General features: G+C 38.1%; 1 protein-coding gene across 3 annotated transcripts in view; it reads right to left on the bottom strand.

Annotated features, from left to right (window-relative positions):
- Nucleotides 1-15,888, bottom strand: part of LOC145668157 (trypsin-1-like) — a 131,132-nt gene that overhangs the window by 35,705 nt on the left and 79,539 nt on the right. For all 3 annotated transcript variants that reach the window (XM_081735747.1, XM_081735750.1, XM_081735749.1), the window contains exons 2-3: nt 9,932-10,131; nt 5,476-5,564 (exon numbers count right to left, since the gene is read on the bottom strand). In XM_081735747.1, the coding sequence (XP_081591873.1) occupies nt 5,476-5,564; nt 9,932-10,131 (289 nt within the window). The remainder of the gene's footprint in view (nt 1-5,475; nt 5,565-9,931; nt 10,132-15,888) is intronic.

Genomic DNA, 15,888 nt, shown 5'->3' with positions numbered 1-15,888 from the left:
CCACTATTATCTCACCTACACCAAATACCTCAGGTTCTCCTATGCCACAAGACGAAGACAAACCTACAGTTCTCTTACCTACACCAAAACCCTCCGATTCTCCCGAAAATGCTTTGGTTTGTAACATCCTCAAAACTCCTGAGAAGAAACCTACACGTAAAAGAAAACTCCTAACCTCGCTCCATCTTACAAGCAACGCTCACATTGTTGAAGTACAGGCTAAGAAATTCTGTATTGTTAACCGGCCTACTCCAGGAAAGTAGCTTCAAGTTGCAAGACAGCCGCAAAGAAGCAGGGCATTAACTCCAACAAATGAGGATATATATGGCTTTTGCCAGTTGAGCTATTACAGTGAAGAGTCCGTCGTGAAAGGCGACTGGGTACGATGCCAGTCTTGCCAAGTGTGGTATCATGAAGTGTGTGTAGGTGTACAAGGTAAGAAACAATTTATTTGTGGAAAATGTGTGTGATCGAAATTGTACCTACCAGTGTTCGGAATTGTACCTGATGTGGTACAAATCTGAACGTTTCTGTGCTAACAAAAAAATTATGTTTATGGACATTGTAACAGAGCTTTTTTCTTAATATTTCTGTAACGCAACACATAGATTACAAACTTTGCATTTACCAAAAATTGTCCTGTTATTACATCTAGTTTGTCCGAAAATAAAAAAAAGTTTCTAAAGTGTTCGAAATTATACCCTCTTACCCTATAACTTACTGTGGAACACCTAAAATGGAACAACTGTTACAATGGAGATCTCGGTCGATAGTGACGTTTACATCATTTATCAACAGTATCCAATGCCTTTGCTTCAAAATGTTCCTTGAACTACGATGCAAGCATAAGTATTCAGCCACACAAGGGCGACTCTCATGAGGGTGAGGGTGAAATCAAGGTGGCGGTAGAGTGGCGGTAGAGTGATTGCCGCGGACTATCTGTCAGAATTTGACAGTCAATACGTTGGCCATCCCTGATGTATGTAGCGTAACTGAGGAATTTGAACAAATTCAAAGGGAAAGATCTAAAGAGCTTAATTTTGAAACTCCGTCAGCAAACAAATAAAATACTTCAGAACACTATTGTTAAATTATCACTCGGAAATATATACCCACCCTAACCTATAACATGAATGACTTCATTGATTTGAATGTGAATCTAAGTTAATTGGTATTTTAAAATATAAACTGAAATGTGTCAATGTGCTTGTAAGGTTAATTTCGATGCTCAAATATTGTTAATATTCACCACTAATAGAGATACATTTGTCCTACCTTAACCATGTTAAAATTTTTAATTTTTTTTTCAATAATTGCCATAAATATGAAACTTTGTCTATAATTGCCATAAATATGAAACTAGATACTAGCACTTTGTACTCTTAAACAACGAAGGTGTAAGAAGAGGTTTGATTCCTTGCTCATGAATATCTTATAATTCTGTCTGGAAATTTGTATGATCAGATTAGAGGCCTATTTAATAACAAATTTGCAAAACAAATAAACAGAAAGAATAATATTATTCGAATAGTAATGAAAAATGAGGCTTGTTTTGCAAAAGTTATATTGAAACTGGGAATTAATGAACAATTTATATTTTTTAGTTCCACGCATGCTATTATATGTTATTACTCTTAGAAAGACAGTAAATACTACAAGCATATGCTGCGACATTTAAAGAAATACTTTTGCAGCTTCCCGAAACATGTTTATTTCCATTAGGTGCAGTTTTCACTTTCTTGGAATATATCAAAACTCAACAATATTTAAGGGGACGCGGTGGCCCAGTAATTCACCTCCGGTGCTTGGGGTCCCTGGTTCGATCCCAGCTCGCGCCGTGTGGACTTTGTGGTGGACAAACGCCGTGCTCGTGGGTTTTTTCGGGGTTCTCCCGTTTCCTCCCACTTTATTCATTCCACCATTTTACTCATTTCTTATTATCACCGTCTCCTTTAGCCTAACCGGCATAACCATGGGACGTTAAACTTAAAGATTTCATTTCATTTCATTTCAACAATAATTAGAATCACTCCACACTCCAGTTATCCCAAATAATTCTAAAACCTAGAATTATGTTGAATTCACTAAATTTAATTGTATATACAAAATTGTATATGTACATCCCTGAACTCGTATATTACACTGCAAAACAATGCCGCAACTTTGACGTGGGAGACCCGGGTTCGATTCCTGGCGGGAGCTCATGTGGTTCGTATTCTACGTTAATCGGTAGGTTCACGTCTCATATAGTCTCACTGCTGAAGGGATATTAAAAAATATCAAATCAAATATTCCTTGCTATTAGAAAGAAAAAAAGACATTTCTGGAACTGTCGATTTTTGTGCAATTACAGAATAAGTTGTGAAGAGTGTTTCTTCCAGACATGTTTTTTTTGGGGGTACTGCCCCCCGAAGGAGACCAAAATAATACGTCTATAATAATGAATAGAATAGTACCTGCAGTGCCGCCCAGGGATACTAAGTGTGCCCCCCTCCCCCAAGCACATTGTTTTTGAAAGAAACACTGCTTATGAAGGACTTCTTTTTCTGCGAAATGTTATCTCAATTAGTTCCAAAGCGGCTGACTAACATATCGAGCCCTTGTAAGAAGAAATGAATATGAAAGTACACTCGGATAGGTTAATTTTTGAGCCATTTTTCGTGGCAATGAAAACACAACTCCTGTAGCTTTCTTAACTGCACGGGAAGACAACTAATACGTACTCAGGGAACGGCAAATATTTTATGGCACCATTTTCATTCTATGAACCTTAATACATACAAAAACTTTATATTTCCAAATGAAACTATATAGCGACATTAATGGGTCATTTCAAAAGAGTGGGGGGGGGGTAACTGTCCCCCTTTGCCCCCCTAATCGCCGCCCATGCTAAGATGTGTGGCACATTTGTGCGAAATTAATAATAATATGACTAACTGTTTACCCACAACAAAATCCTGTTCGTTTTGCTGAAGTGGCTTTTCCTAAGTTTTATATGTTTCATATATCCTACAGTTTTTTCAGGCCTTTTTTTAAATTTGTCCAAATTTATATTTCTCCTTTTACCACACAATAGTTCAATACTTGCACTATAATATTTACAATCAGTATATCATCCTGTAACGTATTTTATTCCTAATAAAAATCATTGAACAACACAACATACAAACCCTATCTCACTGGCTTGCACGCGAACCTTTGGTGCATGGGGTCCTGGGGACAATTCCGAGTGGGAGAACATTGAACGACAGTGGATCGAATTCCGCGTTAAACCTATAGGTCCACTTCTCATATAGCCTCGCCGACGAAAGAGGACGCTAAACGGCAATCAGTCAACAGTTGCAAATTTCGGCTGCATAAACAACTTATGTCTTGTGGAACTTATTAAATTTATTTTGTTAAAGCAGCTCTTTTAACAAAATTTCATTATTAACGTGTCAGATATTTCTATTTAAGGACAAGAAAAAACATATTATTTATTTTGTAACTAAATGATAGCTCTACCCACGTAGATTATAAAAGCAGAAACAATGAAAATCGATACAATAGTGACTGACATTATTTTAACAAATATCGATACAGATAATAGTTTGGGCTGTCACAAAACTATGAAAAGTTAAAAATTCCGATTAATTGTAACAACTTCATCAGTGGTGGACATTGGAGGAGAATGTATAGTATTAATCAGCCCATTTCATGGGTATCCAAACTCAAGAGCCCAACGCTCACTAGCTCGGCATTCGCGCTCAACCGTTCTCGGGTTCAATAATTAAGCGTTACCCCGAGCGCCAATGAAATAAGTCAGCGCGAGTCCAACTGAGGGAAGTGAGCCCGAGCACGATTCCGAAAGGAATAAATGAGCGAGAGCCCAGTTGAAAAAAATGAGCCCGAGTCCGAGAGAGTCCAGAGCAAAATGGCCATCTATGAACCAAAGTCATTCCATCAAGTCTTTTTCCATCTGATCTACTGCATTCTGATGGTTCTCTCATTGATTGTGTTTGTTCAGATATCAGCGCTCTTGTCATTTACTGCTGAATGACGTGAGTGACTGTCTGTCTGTCTACCAACACTCTTTAAACATGACAGTGTAGTAGACACTTCTTATCTAAAACGTCTCCAGCACAGGGAGGACAACGAGGCACACTTACTTCTTAATGTAGCGCTATTTCTACCCGGAAACTTTCATGGGAAAAATCAAATATTATTCTTATTTGCATTATTATTTTTAATAATTATGTACGTACACACGATAAATTGTCTACTGCAATTAATTGAAAGGAAAAATACGATTAATATATAACCTTGCTATGACACTAACTTTTCATCTAGGGGACATGGCAGAAGATATTTTAAATTTTGCCTCTCTCCAAAAGAGGTCAAACAGCAAACTCCAAAACAGTTGCTTTTAAGGAAGCCTGTCCTCCTCCCTCGCGTGCCCTCGTTCTCCTGAAGGAAGTTGTCTCTAGCCATCGTGCACCCTCGCTCCCGCAGTAACACTTGGCCCTCACCCTCGTTCACCCTCGCCCTCTTCGTTGAAGCTTTTCCTCGCCCTCGCGCACCCTCACCCCCGCCATCGAAGCTTGTCCTCGCCCTCGCGCATCCTCACCCTCGCTGCCGAAACTTGTCCTCGCCCTCGCGCACCCTCGCCCTCTTCGTCGAAGCTTTTCCTCGCCCTCGCGCACCCTCACCCTCGCCATCGAAGCTTGTCCTCGTCCTCGCGCACCCTCGCCCTCGCTGCCGAAACTTGTCCTCGCCCTCGCGCACCCTCACCCTCTTCGTCGAAGCTTTTCCTCGCCCTCGCGCACCCTCACCCTCGCCATCGAAGCTTGTCCTCGCCCTCGCGCACCCTCGCCCTCGCGGCCAAAACTTGTCCTCGCCCTCGCGCTCCCTCGCCCTCGCGTCACTGTGGGCGAGGGAACTTGAGGGTGAGGATGCCCTCGAGAGGGCTACCCTCGCGAGGGTGAACATCTCTGGAAGATAGTGCAGACAATTCACTCACAGCAGGCCGCACCTATGAATATTACAAAAAATCCTAGTGGCCAACCGGTCATGGCTACACCTGCACTGATAGAAGATGTGCAGCGATTTGCACCTGTTCCTTCACCTGAAGCGATTTTGGCCGGGCAAGTTTTCGACAGCGGAGCTCAGTTGTAGCATTCTGGATCCAGTCCTTGGGGCTAGAATTCTTCGATAAAGGTATACAAAAGGTGGTGCCGCTTTACAACATATGCCTCACCAAAGATGATACATATGTTGAAAACTAGGTTAGATGATACATATCACTAAATGCTCATTAATAAAATCATTTTTTCTTATGTTTGTTTTTCATTTTATAGTCTATCGATATTTACTTTCTGGTCGCTTCATATTATCTTGTCGCGACAGTTGTGCAATTTATCACCGATGCAATTGCCCCTAGTGTTCTGACTCAATTCTGCATTTTTTTCTACAGATTTAGAATATATAGCTACTTACTTGTATACACAGTGGGCTGCTGACAGAACAATATTTTCTTTAATAATAGAACCTCCGCACACGTGTGAGTCACCTTCTCGCAAAGAAACCTAAACAAAATAAATAAAGCTTTTTATTTAAAATAAAATTGTGCACCAAAAGCCATTGTGACAATTTCATAAAACAATGAATTGATTTCACTACATAAAGGACTTCAATTGAAAATACTGTACTTACAAAACGTCAATCGTACTACGATAACGTTTTGTGTGTGTGTGTATGTGTGTGAGTGTATAAAAAGCAAGGATCTTATAAAATAGAGAATCTGCCTTTACAACAAAATCTTGAAGCCTACGTCACAGTTTCACCACTCCTACTCTGCCCACTCCGTCCAATAGGATCGCAATGTTTTGAGCCAACAATCATAGAGGAAACGAAAGTAGTCAATCAGACTATGGCCGAAACGAGAATAGCCAATCAGACGTGCCTAGCTCTGTTGTTTTTTGGCTTCATCGATTTAATAGGATGAAGATACATATGGGTAGATCCTCTATTCATAACATCCTTGATAAAAAGAACGAATATGTTCCTTCTTTTTCCAGTGCCAGGTTAATATGGCGCTCCTGCCATTTCAAATGGTTATGTGTGCGTCCTCTCAGGTTCGGTTTCCGATGGGAATACAGAACTTATGCAATCACCAATGCATTGGACAAATACTTGAATTAATATTTTATTTTTCTCAATGAAGGCACTCCCTTGTTGAGGCTTACTCCTTCCTCTAATTAATTTGACTCGTTTAGATAAAACAATCAAAATAAACCACAAACAAATGTAAGAATATCATTTTAAAAAATAAAGATTTGCCTTATTCTTAATTAAAACGTAAGATCTGATTAGGTTAGGATAATGTTTAATCAAGAGTTTCTTTAAAAGAAGTGATTCGAAAAAGTCCCATTAATGAAGAGGACTCTCTCTCTTTGGAGCACTGTTTCTTATGTCTGCTCTTCATCATTCATCCCAACAGACTTCTATAATTTTGATATATCGTCCATCAGAGTAGGTCTCAGGAGAATAGTCAACTTTCAGAATTCGTCATTCCCTACTTTTGACATTTCTATATGGTAATAAATCAATTTGTCTCATTAAAAAAAAAAAAAGATTTTGCTTTATTGTTTATTATATACATGCCTGATTTCGTTATACTCTGAAAGGAAAAATGTTTTGAATATATACTATACGATACAAAAAATTGTTTCAGGTTACGGTAACGAATTTGACACAATTACCAATTAAAGAAACACCGCGAAGTCACCAGTGTTTGTGCTCAACGTGCAAGCCCTCTCTTTTGGCTATCGTCTCTCATCTCAGCTCCACCAAATCTTCACTGAAGCATTGCTCCATTCTTCTGAAAAAACTTTGCGAAGATCATCGAGTGTACACGGTTGTTGACGACTCAATGGTTATTTAAACTAAGGGAATGAATACTACTACTACTACTACTACTACTACTACTACTACTACTACTACTACTACTACTACTACTACTACTACTACTACTAATAATAATAATAATAATAATACTTCAGGATGCATCAGAGGATTTTACTTGGATGTCTGAAAATGGAATATTATGAATCCCCATTTTCTTTGCTATCCGCTTTATGTATATAATTGACTTCGCCGTTATACTGAAAGCCTTGTGATGCATTGTGATGTGTCGCTGCTATGGGGGATGGAATGTTATGGCAGTATAAAAATGGTTTCACAATGTTCGTCTGGTAATGAGCTTCACTGATTTTAGGCTTTATGCTCACTTTGCGTACCGAAAGTTTGCCGTTATAGCAGTAAACACCAACAATCATAAAGTCGCGTGTAATTATGGGGAGGATAAAAGATGGTCCTGTTTTTACCACACTCTCTAACAGATACACACCTATGCCTATGCCTATGTCTATTCCTATGCCTATGCCTAGTATAAACTTCCACCTGTCCATTCAAAGATGGCATTCGTAAAACTTGCGACTGTTCGTCTTCCTCACCATGATACCGTGTTATACAAAAATGAACTAAGCGCCGAACTTTGAAAATTCACGTAAATGCGACGATTGGTTCCTGATAAGCATTAGAACGTTTTGCACAATCGAAAAGAGAGGAAAACCAACACCTTTCCAAAAAAAGAAACATAATTTCACTTTTGATTACGGCTACATTAATGCTGGACATAAACTTTTATACGTAATTTTCTTAAAAGTATGAAAGTGGCGCTTAGTTCGTTTTCGCAAGACACGGTACTTATATGCGAGGAACGGATAGAGCAAATGCAGGATGATTTTTTAAAACTCATTGATTTCATTTGGCTCTAGAATTTCTAACTAAACTTCGATTACTATGTGGTTTGTGGCAAATGTTCAAGGAAGGATGGGAGATTTGTGGGACTATGTTTACTACTGTAGTTTAAATTAATCGAAAGTAATATAAACCACGCCTTAAGGAAAACAGCAAATATTCGCCAGTATACCATACAATTGGAATAAAGTTTTGGATTTTTGAAGCGGAAATGCAGGATACAAATTAAGTGTTAGTGAGAACACAAATTGTCAGTGGTAATACCTATAAACGTAAAATATATTCCTTCAGTGCAGATATTTTTTGGGCGATCGATCTAAGGAGTCGATAACTGACATGTTCCACAACATCTACCTGTGGAATCCGGTGTTCTGTTTCATTGAGAAGCGATCCTGCTTCTTTCAATTTATTCACTAGCGACAATATTGTGTTCCTGTCTGGGGCAAAAACTTATAACGATAAACACATGTTGCTCCAACGAGTACACTACTCTCACTGTGCCCAAATCACAATCACACAATAGCACACAACTGTACAGCACTACAATTCCCAATACAACGGCCCAGTTTCCTGTTGGCCTTATCGCAGTTGTCGTCTGCTTGAGTAACGGAGAAAACTCAATCCTCCGCCCCGCATCGCGCCTCATTCCAATTGTAAGGTAAACTGGCGAATATTTGCTGTTTTTCTTGAGGCGTGCCCGATATTAACCGGGAAGAATTTAAACCAGTAAACATAGTTCCATAAATCTCCCATCCTTCCTTGATTATTTGCTACAAACCGCATGAAAATCGGAATTCAGTTAGAAATTCTAGAAGCAAATGAAGTCCGTGAGTTTAAAAAAATCATACTGTAGTTTGAACCAAATGAAATCTTGCCATGCGATCAAGGGTCATAGTGCGTATGCCCGAGCTTCCGATATATATCATGCCTAATATTAGAGGGTCCCAGCAATAGCAGGAATTCCCGTTTTGTTGCGATTTAATACAACGTTCATCTCTTTCACAAACGGAAATCTTTTGTCAGACAATATTTACTTACGTGGGTATAACTATAGGTCTACCTAACGTAAGAAAGAACATAAACATAGCCCTCCCATAAGGCTGTACAAACACAAACAAGAGCCATCCTTCCTGCAAGTCAACACACAACACTTCCGAAATACAAGTGACCGCAAGAACTTTGGGAACACATCAGATGCCTGTTTGAGCCTGTTTGATTTGATGTCACAGAAGTAGGTGCTTTGATTACAGCCTAGAGGTCTGCACGGGCCGGAATTTTTAGCCAGGGACCGGCCCGGCCCGTGAATTTATAATGAGAGGCCAGACTCGAGTCTGAAGTATGTTTTAGCCTCTAGGTCCGAGCCCGGCCCGAGCTCGTGTGGTAATCAAATGAGTCCGAATTACAAAAACTTAATAATTAACGTAAAACTGCATATTTATTCAAAGCAATTAGAGATTTCATTTTACAGTTGTGCTTTAAAAGTTCTTCAGAAAGAACAATCCGATAAATATCGTTGCACAGTATATTTACAAAGTTAGACCCGAAAAGGCCCGAGAAATATGGTTTCTATTTAAAAATTTACGGTTAGTGCCCGCCCCGTGCCCAAAGAAATCTATGCTTTGTAGGCCCGAGTCCGGCCCGCGGGCCAGGCCGTGCCTATACCCGCGGGCTCGGCCCGAGAAGTGCAGACCTCTATTATAGCCATGGGTATTTAACGCTATAATGATTTATCAAGGTTAGAAGTAATTCAGTTCTGAAATTGTAATCATTTCTATATACTTTTCTAACGATATTATAATATAAATTTCATTGCATTTACATTTATCTTGGATCTCCTTCGTGGCTAAGCGGTTAGCGTACGCAACCTTGGCGTGGGAGATCCGGGTTCAATTCCCGGTGGGAGCTCATGTGGTTCGGATTCCACGTTAATCAGTAGGTCCACGTCTCATATAGCCTCGCTGCTGAACGGGACGTTAAACTCAAAATCAACTCAACTACATTTATCTTGAAATAATTTTTACAAACAGCAGTGTATTTGTAATTACGATGGGCACAAAATAATGTAGATAACTTGTATGCATGATAGATTGCCCATTGTTGGGGTCTCAAATAAACTTATCAGTAAAGTTACCTGATATGGAAATTCGCCCGGCTTTGCTGGTCTTCCGCCAATAATTCTTGGATCTAAGGCTCCATCAGTATTATCAGCACTATTACCAATGGGAACGACTGGACTTTCCTTCGTAGTATTTGGTTCGAGTGTTACGTTATGCAATGACATAGGCTGTATCATGTTTATTGTTAACGTCTCAGATGATGAATTTGTCTCATCTGGAAGAAAAGTTGCCTCTATTTTAGTATTATGCATCTTTTAATTGTAAAAAATTGCTATGTTATCTTGCTTTAAATATTAAGCACAATTAATAAGCTTTCGTTAGAAGATTATATGATAAAAATTATCATAAATGGAACTTCCACTTCTGTCAGATACCTTTATATCTTGCAATTTATTTCCTGAAACCTGTAAAAACTATATGTATACAGTAACGCGGCTTTAAACAATGCTAGTCTTGCTCTGTTGTTATTATTACACGTATTTTTAAATTGATAATAGGTTTTCAAATTATTTTTTTTCAAATATTTTTTTTTCAATTTTATAAAAACGAAAGGAAATGACAGCGCAACTTTTATGAGGTTTGAGACAAAAAAAAAAAAAAAAAAAATCCCACTCGCGTTTGGAGACGAAAATCCCAATCAGCCATGTTCCAGTAGAGTGAGAGCGCTTTGATATTTTTCACGTTGTAAAATTCTCGTGTCAAAAAGTAACATCTGAAGCAATTGTGGTAAGTTTCCACGGCATCAATCCTGTGTTTTACTAAACTACATCATCATTATGGATATTCTGCCATTATTGCCAGGTCATTTTCTGTAACTTAGTAGCTTCCATGCTCCTCGGTCTTCCACTAACCTCTCCATCTTCACGTAAGATTTTACTGTTTGGATAACATCCATCAATTGTAGTCTTCTTCCTACTCATTCGCTCTTTCCTCCCACCATAACCTCTAGCACATCCCTCATCACATAGTTCCTTCTTAGCCAATGTCCCAACTAGTTTCTCTTCCTCTTCTCAATAATATCTAAAACTGTTCTTTTCTCTCCCACCGTTTCTAACAAACACTGATTGGTTTTCCGCTCGAGTCAACTAATTCTCTCCATTCTTCTCCACACCCACATTTCGAAAACTTTCAGCCATTTCTCATCATTTTTAAATAATGTTCATGTTTGTGCCATATATAATACAATACTCTTTACGAAGCATTTTATAAGTCTTTTCCCAATTCTTTATTCAAGGTCTGACATAACATACGTGTCTTCCTCCTAAACGCTTCTTTCGCCATTCCTATCCTGGCTTTTATTTCAGGTTCACACTTCATATCATCACTAATAATACTAGCCCAGTATCGAAAACTAATCACCTGTTCTATTTTCTTCCTCTTATCTCTATATTTGACACCGATCGCTTTGTTCCAATCACCATAGCTTTTGTCTTTCTAACATTTTCATCTTATATTCTTCACAGTCCTTCCTCAAGTTTTTTAAACATCTTACTGATTCTTTTTTCAGATTCCGCCACAAGTGTCTTATTATCTGGAAACCTATACATCTAATCATTTTATCATACCTTCTATCGAAATCCCATCTTCATTATGTGGCCTCTTTTTCACTATCTCTTCTAGATAAATAATGTTGGCGAGAGACAGCATATCTGTCGAACTCCACTTCCAATTGTACTCTTCTCTGTCATTTCCTCTCCTATTCTAACACGTACTTGTTGGCTCATCTATGTGTTTCTTATATGTCTTCGATCTTTTCATTCCAATCCAACCTTCCTTAGAATTTCCAACAACAATTTCCAATTTACGCGGTCGATAGCCTTTTCTAGATCAATAAATACAACATACACCTCTTTTCCTTTTCTATAAACCCTTCAACTATCACCGTTAGTAATCCAATTGCATCTCTTCTGGCCTCACTTCTCCTGAACGCGAACTGTTTCTCCTCAGCCTTTTCATTGATCTTCCATACAACCTTCTATTCAATATTCGAAGCATTTTTTTTTTTTTTGCTGCAAGCAATATGAGACTAATAGTTCTATAATCCTCACACCTCACTGAATTCGATTACTTAGTCATCGGTATCATGATCGTCTTCAGGAAGTTTTTAGGTCACTCCCTGTCCAATATATTTCATTGCACAGTCGAAAGATTTTTTTCTTACCCTTGTCTCCCATATTCTTAATGAATTCGATTGGTATTTTTGGATATAGCTTTTTCAAATTCATACCTAAGAATACTAAACCCTTTGTATTTTATTTTCTACTTCATCATCTAGGCCACACGGTTTATCCCTATCCCTCCTCTACATATCCTTTCCAACTTCCTAAAAACTTCACTTCTCTTCCTGACTACTTTTCCATTCTTATTTTCTACTGCTATCGTAATATTTCCTTGTTTCCTCTGAAGTTTCATAGATTTCACCTCCTTTTACATTTATTCATATTTCCCAAGCCTTTCTAATTCTTCTATGTCCTCGCATTTTTTTTTTGTAACTCTCTTCCCTCGCTTTGTCTGTTTCATTTTTTCAATCTCGTATAACTTCCTGTACATCTTTCTCCCCTCTTCCATATCAATCTATTTCCACGTCTTCCTTTTCCTCATTTTCTGCAGCATCTGTTCTTAACCCATGCCGTTTTGTGTTCGCGGTAACCTATTACTTCTTCTGCAGTCTGCTGATGCAGTTTAATATCCTCCCACCGTCTTTTACTACCTACACCTATTCTTTCCTTGTTTGAGTATATATTCTTTTTCGAATTTTACAACGAAAAGATTTCTTACTTCCTCGTTTTTCAACTTTTCAGCATTCAACATCTTATTGCTTATTTTACTTCTACCTACATTCTTCAGTTGAATATCTACTTCGACTAGCGTAAAGTTATGATCAGAGAAAGTGTCGGTCCCGAGAAGGGTCTTCGCGTTCTTCAAGCTATTCCGACGCTTGTCGTGAATCATAATTTAGTCTACCTAATATCTTCGACCGTCCATTGAGGATTTCCATGTATCTTCTTATTTTGTGCTGATTGAGCCAAATGTTCCCAATTGACTAGTCCCTCTCCCTTTCATTTCTTTCCCCTAAACCATATTTGCCTACGAGCTCCCTCGTGACTAAGCGGTTAGCGTACGCGCCTTTGGCGTGGGAGACCTGGGTTCGATTCCCGGCGGGAGCTCATGTGGTTTGGATTCCACGTTAATCAGTAGGTCCACGTCTCATATAGCCTCGCTGCTGAACGGGACGCTAAACTAAAATCACCTCACCATATTTGCCTACGACCTTTTTGCTTTTGTTTTTCTCCCACAAATGCATCGAAATCTCCCATTACAATTACGCATGAACCTCTCTTCTCCCTATCTATAATTTCTTCTATTTTCTCATAATTTCCCTCTCAACTGCAAAATCATACATTGTTCTACCCCTTCTTCCTAGAACAGTTAGGAAAGGAAGCAAACAGCGAAAGAAGTTAGGAAAAAAACGATAGACATGGAAAACCATGGAAAAAAGATAGAAATGATAGACAGTGAAGATGAGAAGAGAAAGGAAGATATAGAAAAGTTTCATAGTTTGTTAGTGCAGAATGGATACAGTAATGCAAAATTGAGAAAGAGAGCAAGAAAGAAGAGAAAAAGGAAGTAAAGGGAGTGAGAAAAAAGGAAAGAAAATGGAGGAGCTATTGAAGAAAGGAAAAGTAAGAACACACAGAAAGAAAGTAGGAGAATATTAGGTTTATTGAAAAGAAACGGAAGATGAGAAACAGAAATTCAACAGGAAGGGGTAGTATATAGAATTAGGTCCAAAGAACGTAAAATGTATTATGTAGGAGAAACAGGGAAGAGGTTAGAGGAAAGAATTAAACATCAGAAGGACTTCCATACCGAACGACAATAGTATAATGATATTACGGTAGATATCCTTAACGTAATATCATTATACTATTTCTTCGTACCTTCTGATCTTTTATGCTAGAAAATAAATATTGATTGTATGCCTAGATAAAAAATTGTTAATGACAAAACCTCGTTTTATTTCCTTATACTAATCATACTTTTAGTCCAAGAAGAAGAATAAAAATAATCAACAGCAATCATTTCACAGAGATAAGTTGCATCACATGCACTTTTGTTTGTCAATGACACTTCATCATTGCTTATCTTCTGTGTCAGGTAAGGAACGACATTGGAAAGCCAAGTACAAAAGTCTATCTTGTGTAATAAAATATTCTAGAAAATAACTTATCAATGAATTTATCAGTTATCTCCATAAAGGCATCTACATGATTCTTTTTTTTTAATCTCATATAATCTTAGAATCTATCCTAATTTTCTCCGGACGAATACTACAATGGTGTCTGTATACACTACCCAATCTTCCTAAAATTTCTTCCTATGTTTGTTTTTAATTCTATCAAGCACTCAATTGTGCATGAAACTTTATCAATTAAAATAAATAAATACAATACAAAATGTTTTTCATAGTTGTGCTTCAGTTACTGAAAATCAGAAAATAATTTCTCTATTCACACTAATATAAATACTTATGTATTTATAACCGATGTGGTGAAACCATTTAGTCAATTTTGAATCATTCATACTGGAGATTTTCAACGAACTTAAGAAGTTTGTTACTGAATTCCGTGTGTGTGTGTGTGTGTGTGTGTGTCTCTGTGTGTGTGTGTGTGTGTGTGTGTCTCTCTCTCTGTGTGTGTGTGTGTGTGTCTCTGTGTGTGTGTGTGTGTGTGTGTCTCTCTCTCTGTGTGTGTGTGTGTGTGTGTGTGTGTGTGTGAGTGAGTGAGAGAGAGAGAGAGAGAGAGTCTGTTATTTGCGAGTTTTACAATTTTGAACCCTTCATTCGATAAAGCATCAAAAATTATATGAGAAAGTGTTGGAATTTTTTCACGTACTCTTACCGTTCCCGAGATATTTGCCAAAAAAAGTCTGGATTTCGGGAGATTTAAGGAGCCATATCTTGTTAACCGTAAGTCATAAAGAGATGATATTTTGCGTTTCTTTCAATTTTGAGCTCTTCATTTTGAGCATGTGTCTTCGTGAAAAGAACGTATCTTACAACGTTTTAACGGAACATGTGGGAAAAAAACACTTAAGGAAATTATAAATGGGTATATATATTACAAGAATTTAATGAGTGTAATAACAAAGCACATAGAACAATTGGTATGAAACCTGAGAAAATACAAAATAATTATTTTTAAGTTCGTTCTGCTAATGTTCTTAGAGCATTCTTAACTGTTTTTTCTTGTGATGCATATGGTATATTTTTCTTGGTATGTGTTACTGAGAACTACGCTGGACTTAACAGTCTGGTTCGAAAATGAAATATACTAATGAAACTCAATTTAGATCTGTTTGAATTATATGTAGTACATGTGTCCCTGTTAGGACTATATGTGTCACTGTCAGCAGGACTATATGTGTCACTGTTAGGATTATGTGTGTCACTGTTAAGACTATGTGTGTCCATGTCAAAACTATGTTACTGTTAGAACTATGTGTGTTACTGTCAGGACTGTGTGTCATTGTCAGAAATGTGTGTGTCCATGCCAAGACTATGTTTATCACTGTTAGGATTATGTGTTACTGTCAGAACTGTGTGTCACTATCAGAACTGTGTCACTGTCAGGAGTAAGTGTGTCCTTGCCAAGACTATGTGTTTCACTGTTAGGACTGTGTGTTACTGTCAGGACTGCATGTGTCATTGTTAGGACTGTGTGTCACTGTTAAGACTAAGTGTTTCACTGTTAGGACTATGTATGTCATTGTCAGGACTATGTGTGTCCCTGCCAGGACTATGTGTGTCATCGTTAGGACTATGTGTCTCACTGCCAGGACTATGAACATCTGTTAGGAGTATGTGTGACCCTGCCAAGACTATGCGTGTCACTGTTAGAAATTTGTGTATTACTGCCAGGACTATGTCTGTCACTGTCACGAGTATGTGTGTTCCTATCAAGACTATGTG

This window comes from Thermobia domestica, chromosome 13 (genome assembly GCF_964235325.1).
Source record: "Thermobia domestica chromosome 13, izTheDome1.hap1.1, whole genome shotgun sequence".
NCBI lineage: Eukaryota > Metazoa > Arthropoda > Insecta > Zygentoma > Lepismatidae > Thermobia > Thermobia domestica.
This window is presented reverse-complemented; position numbering and strand designations above follow the sequence as displayed.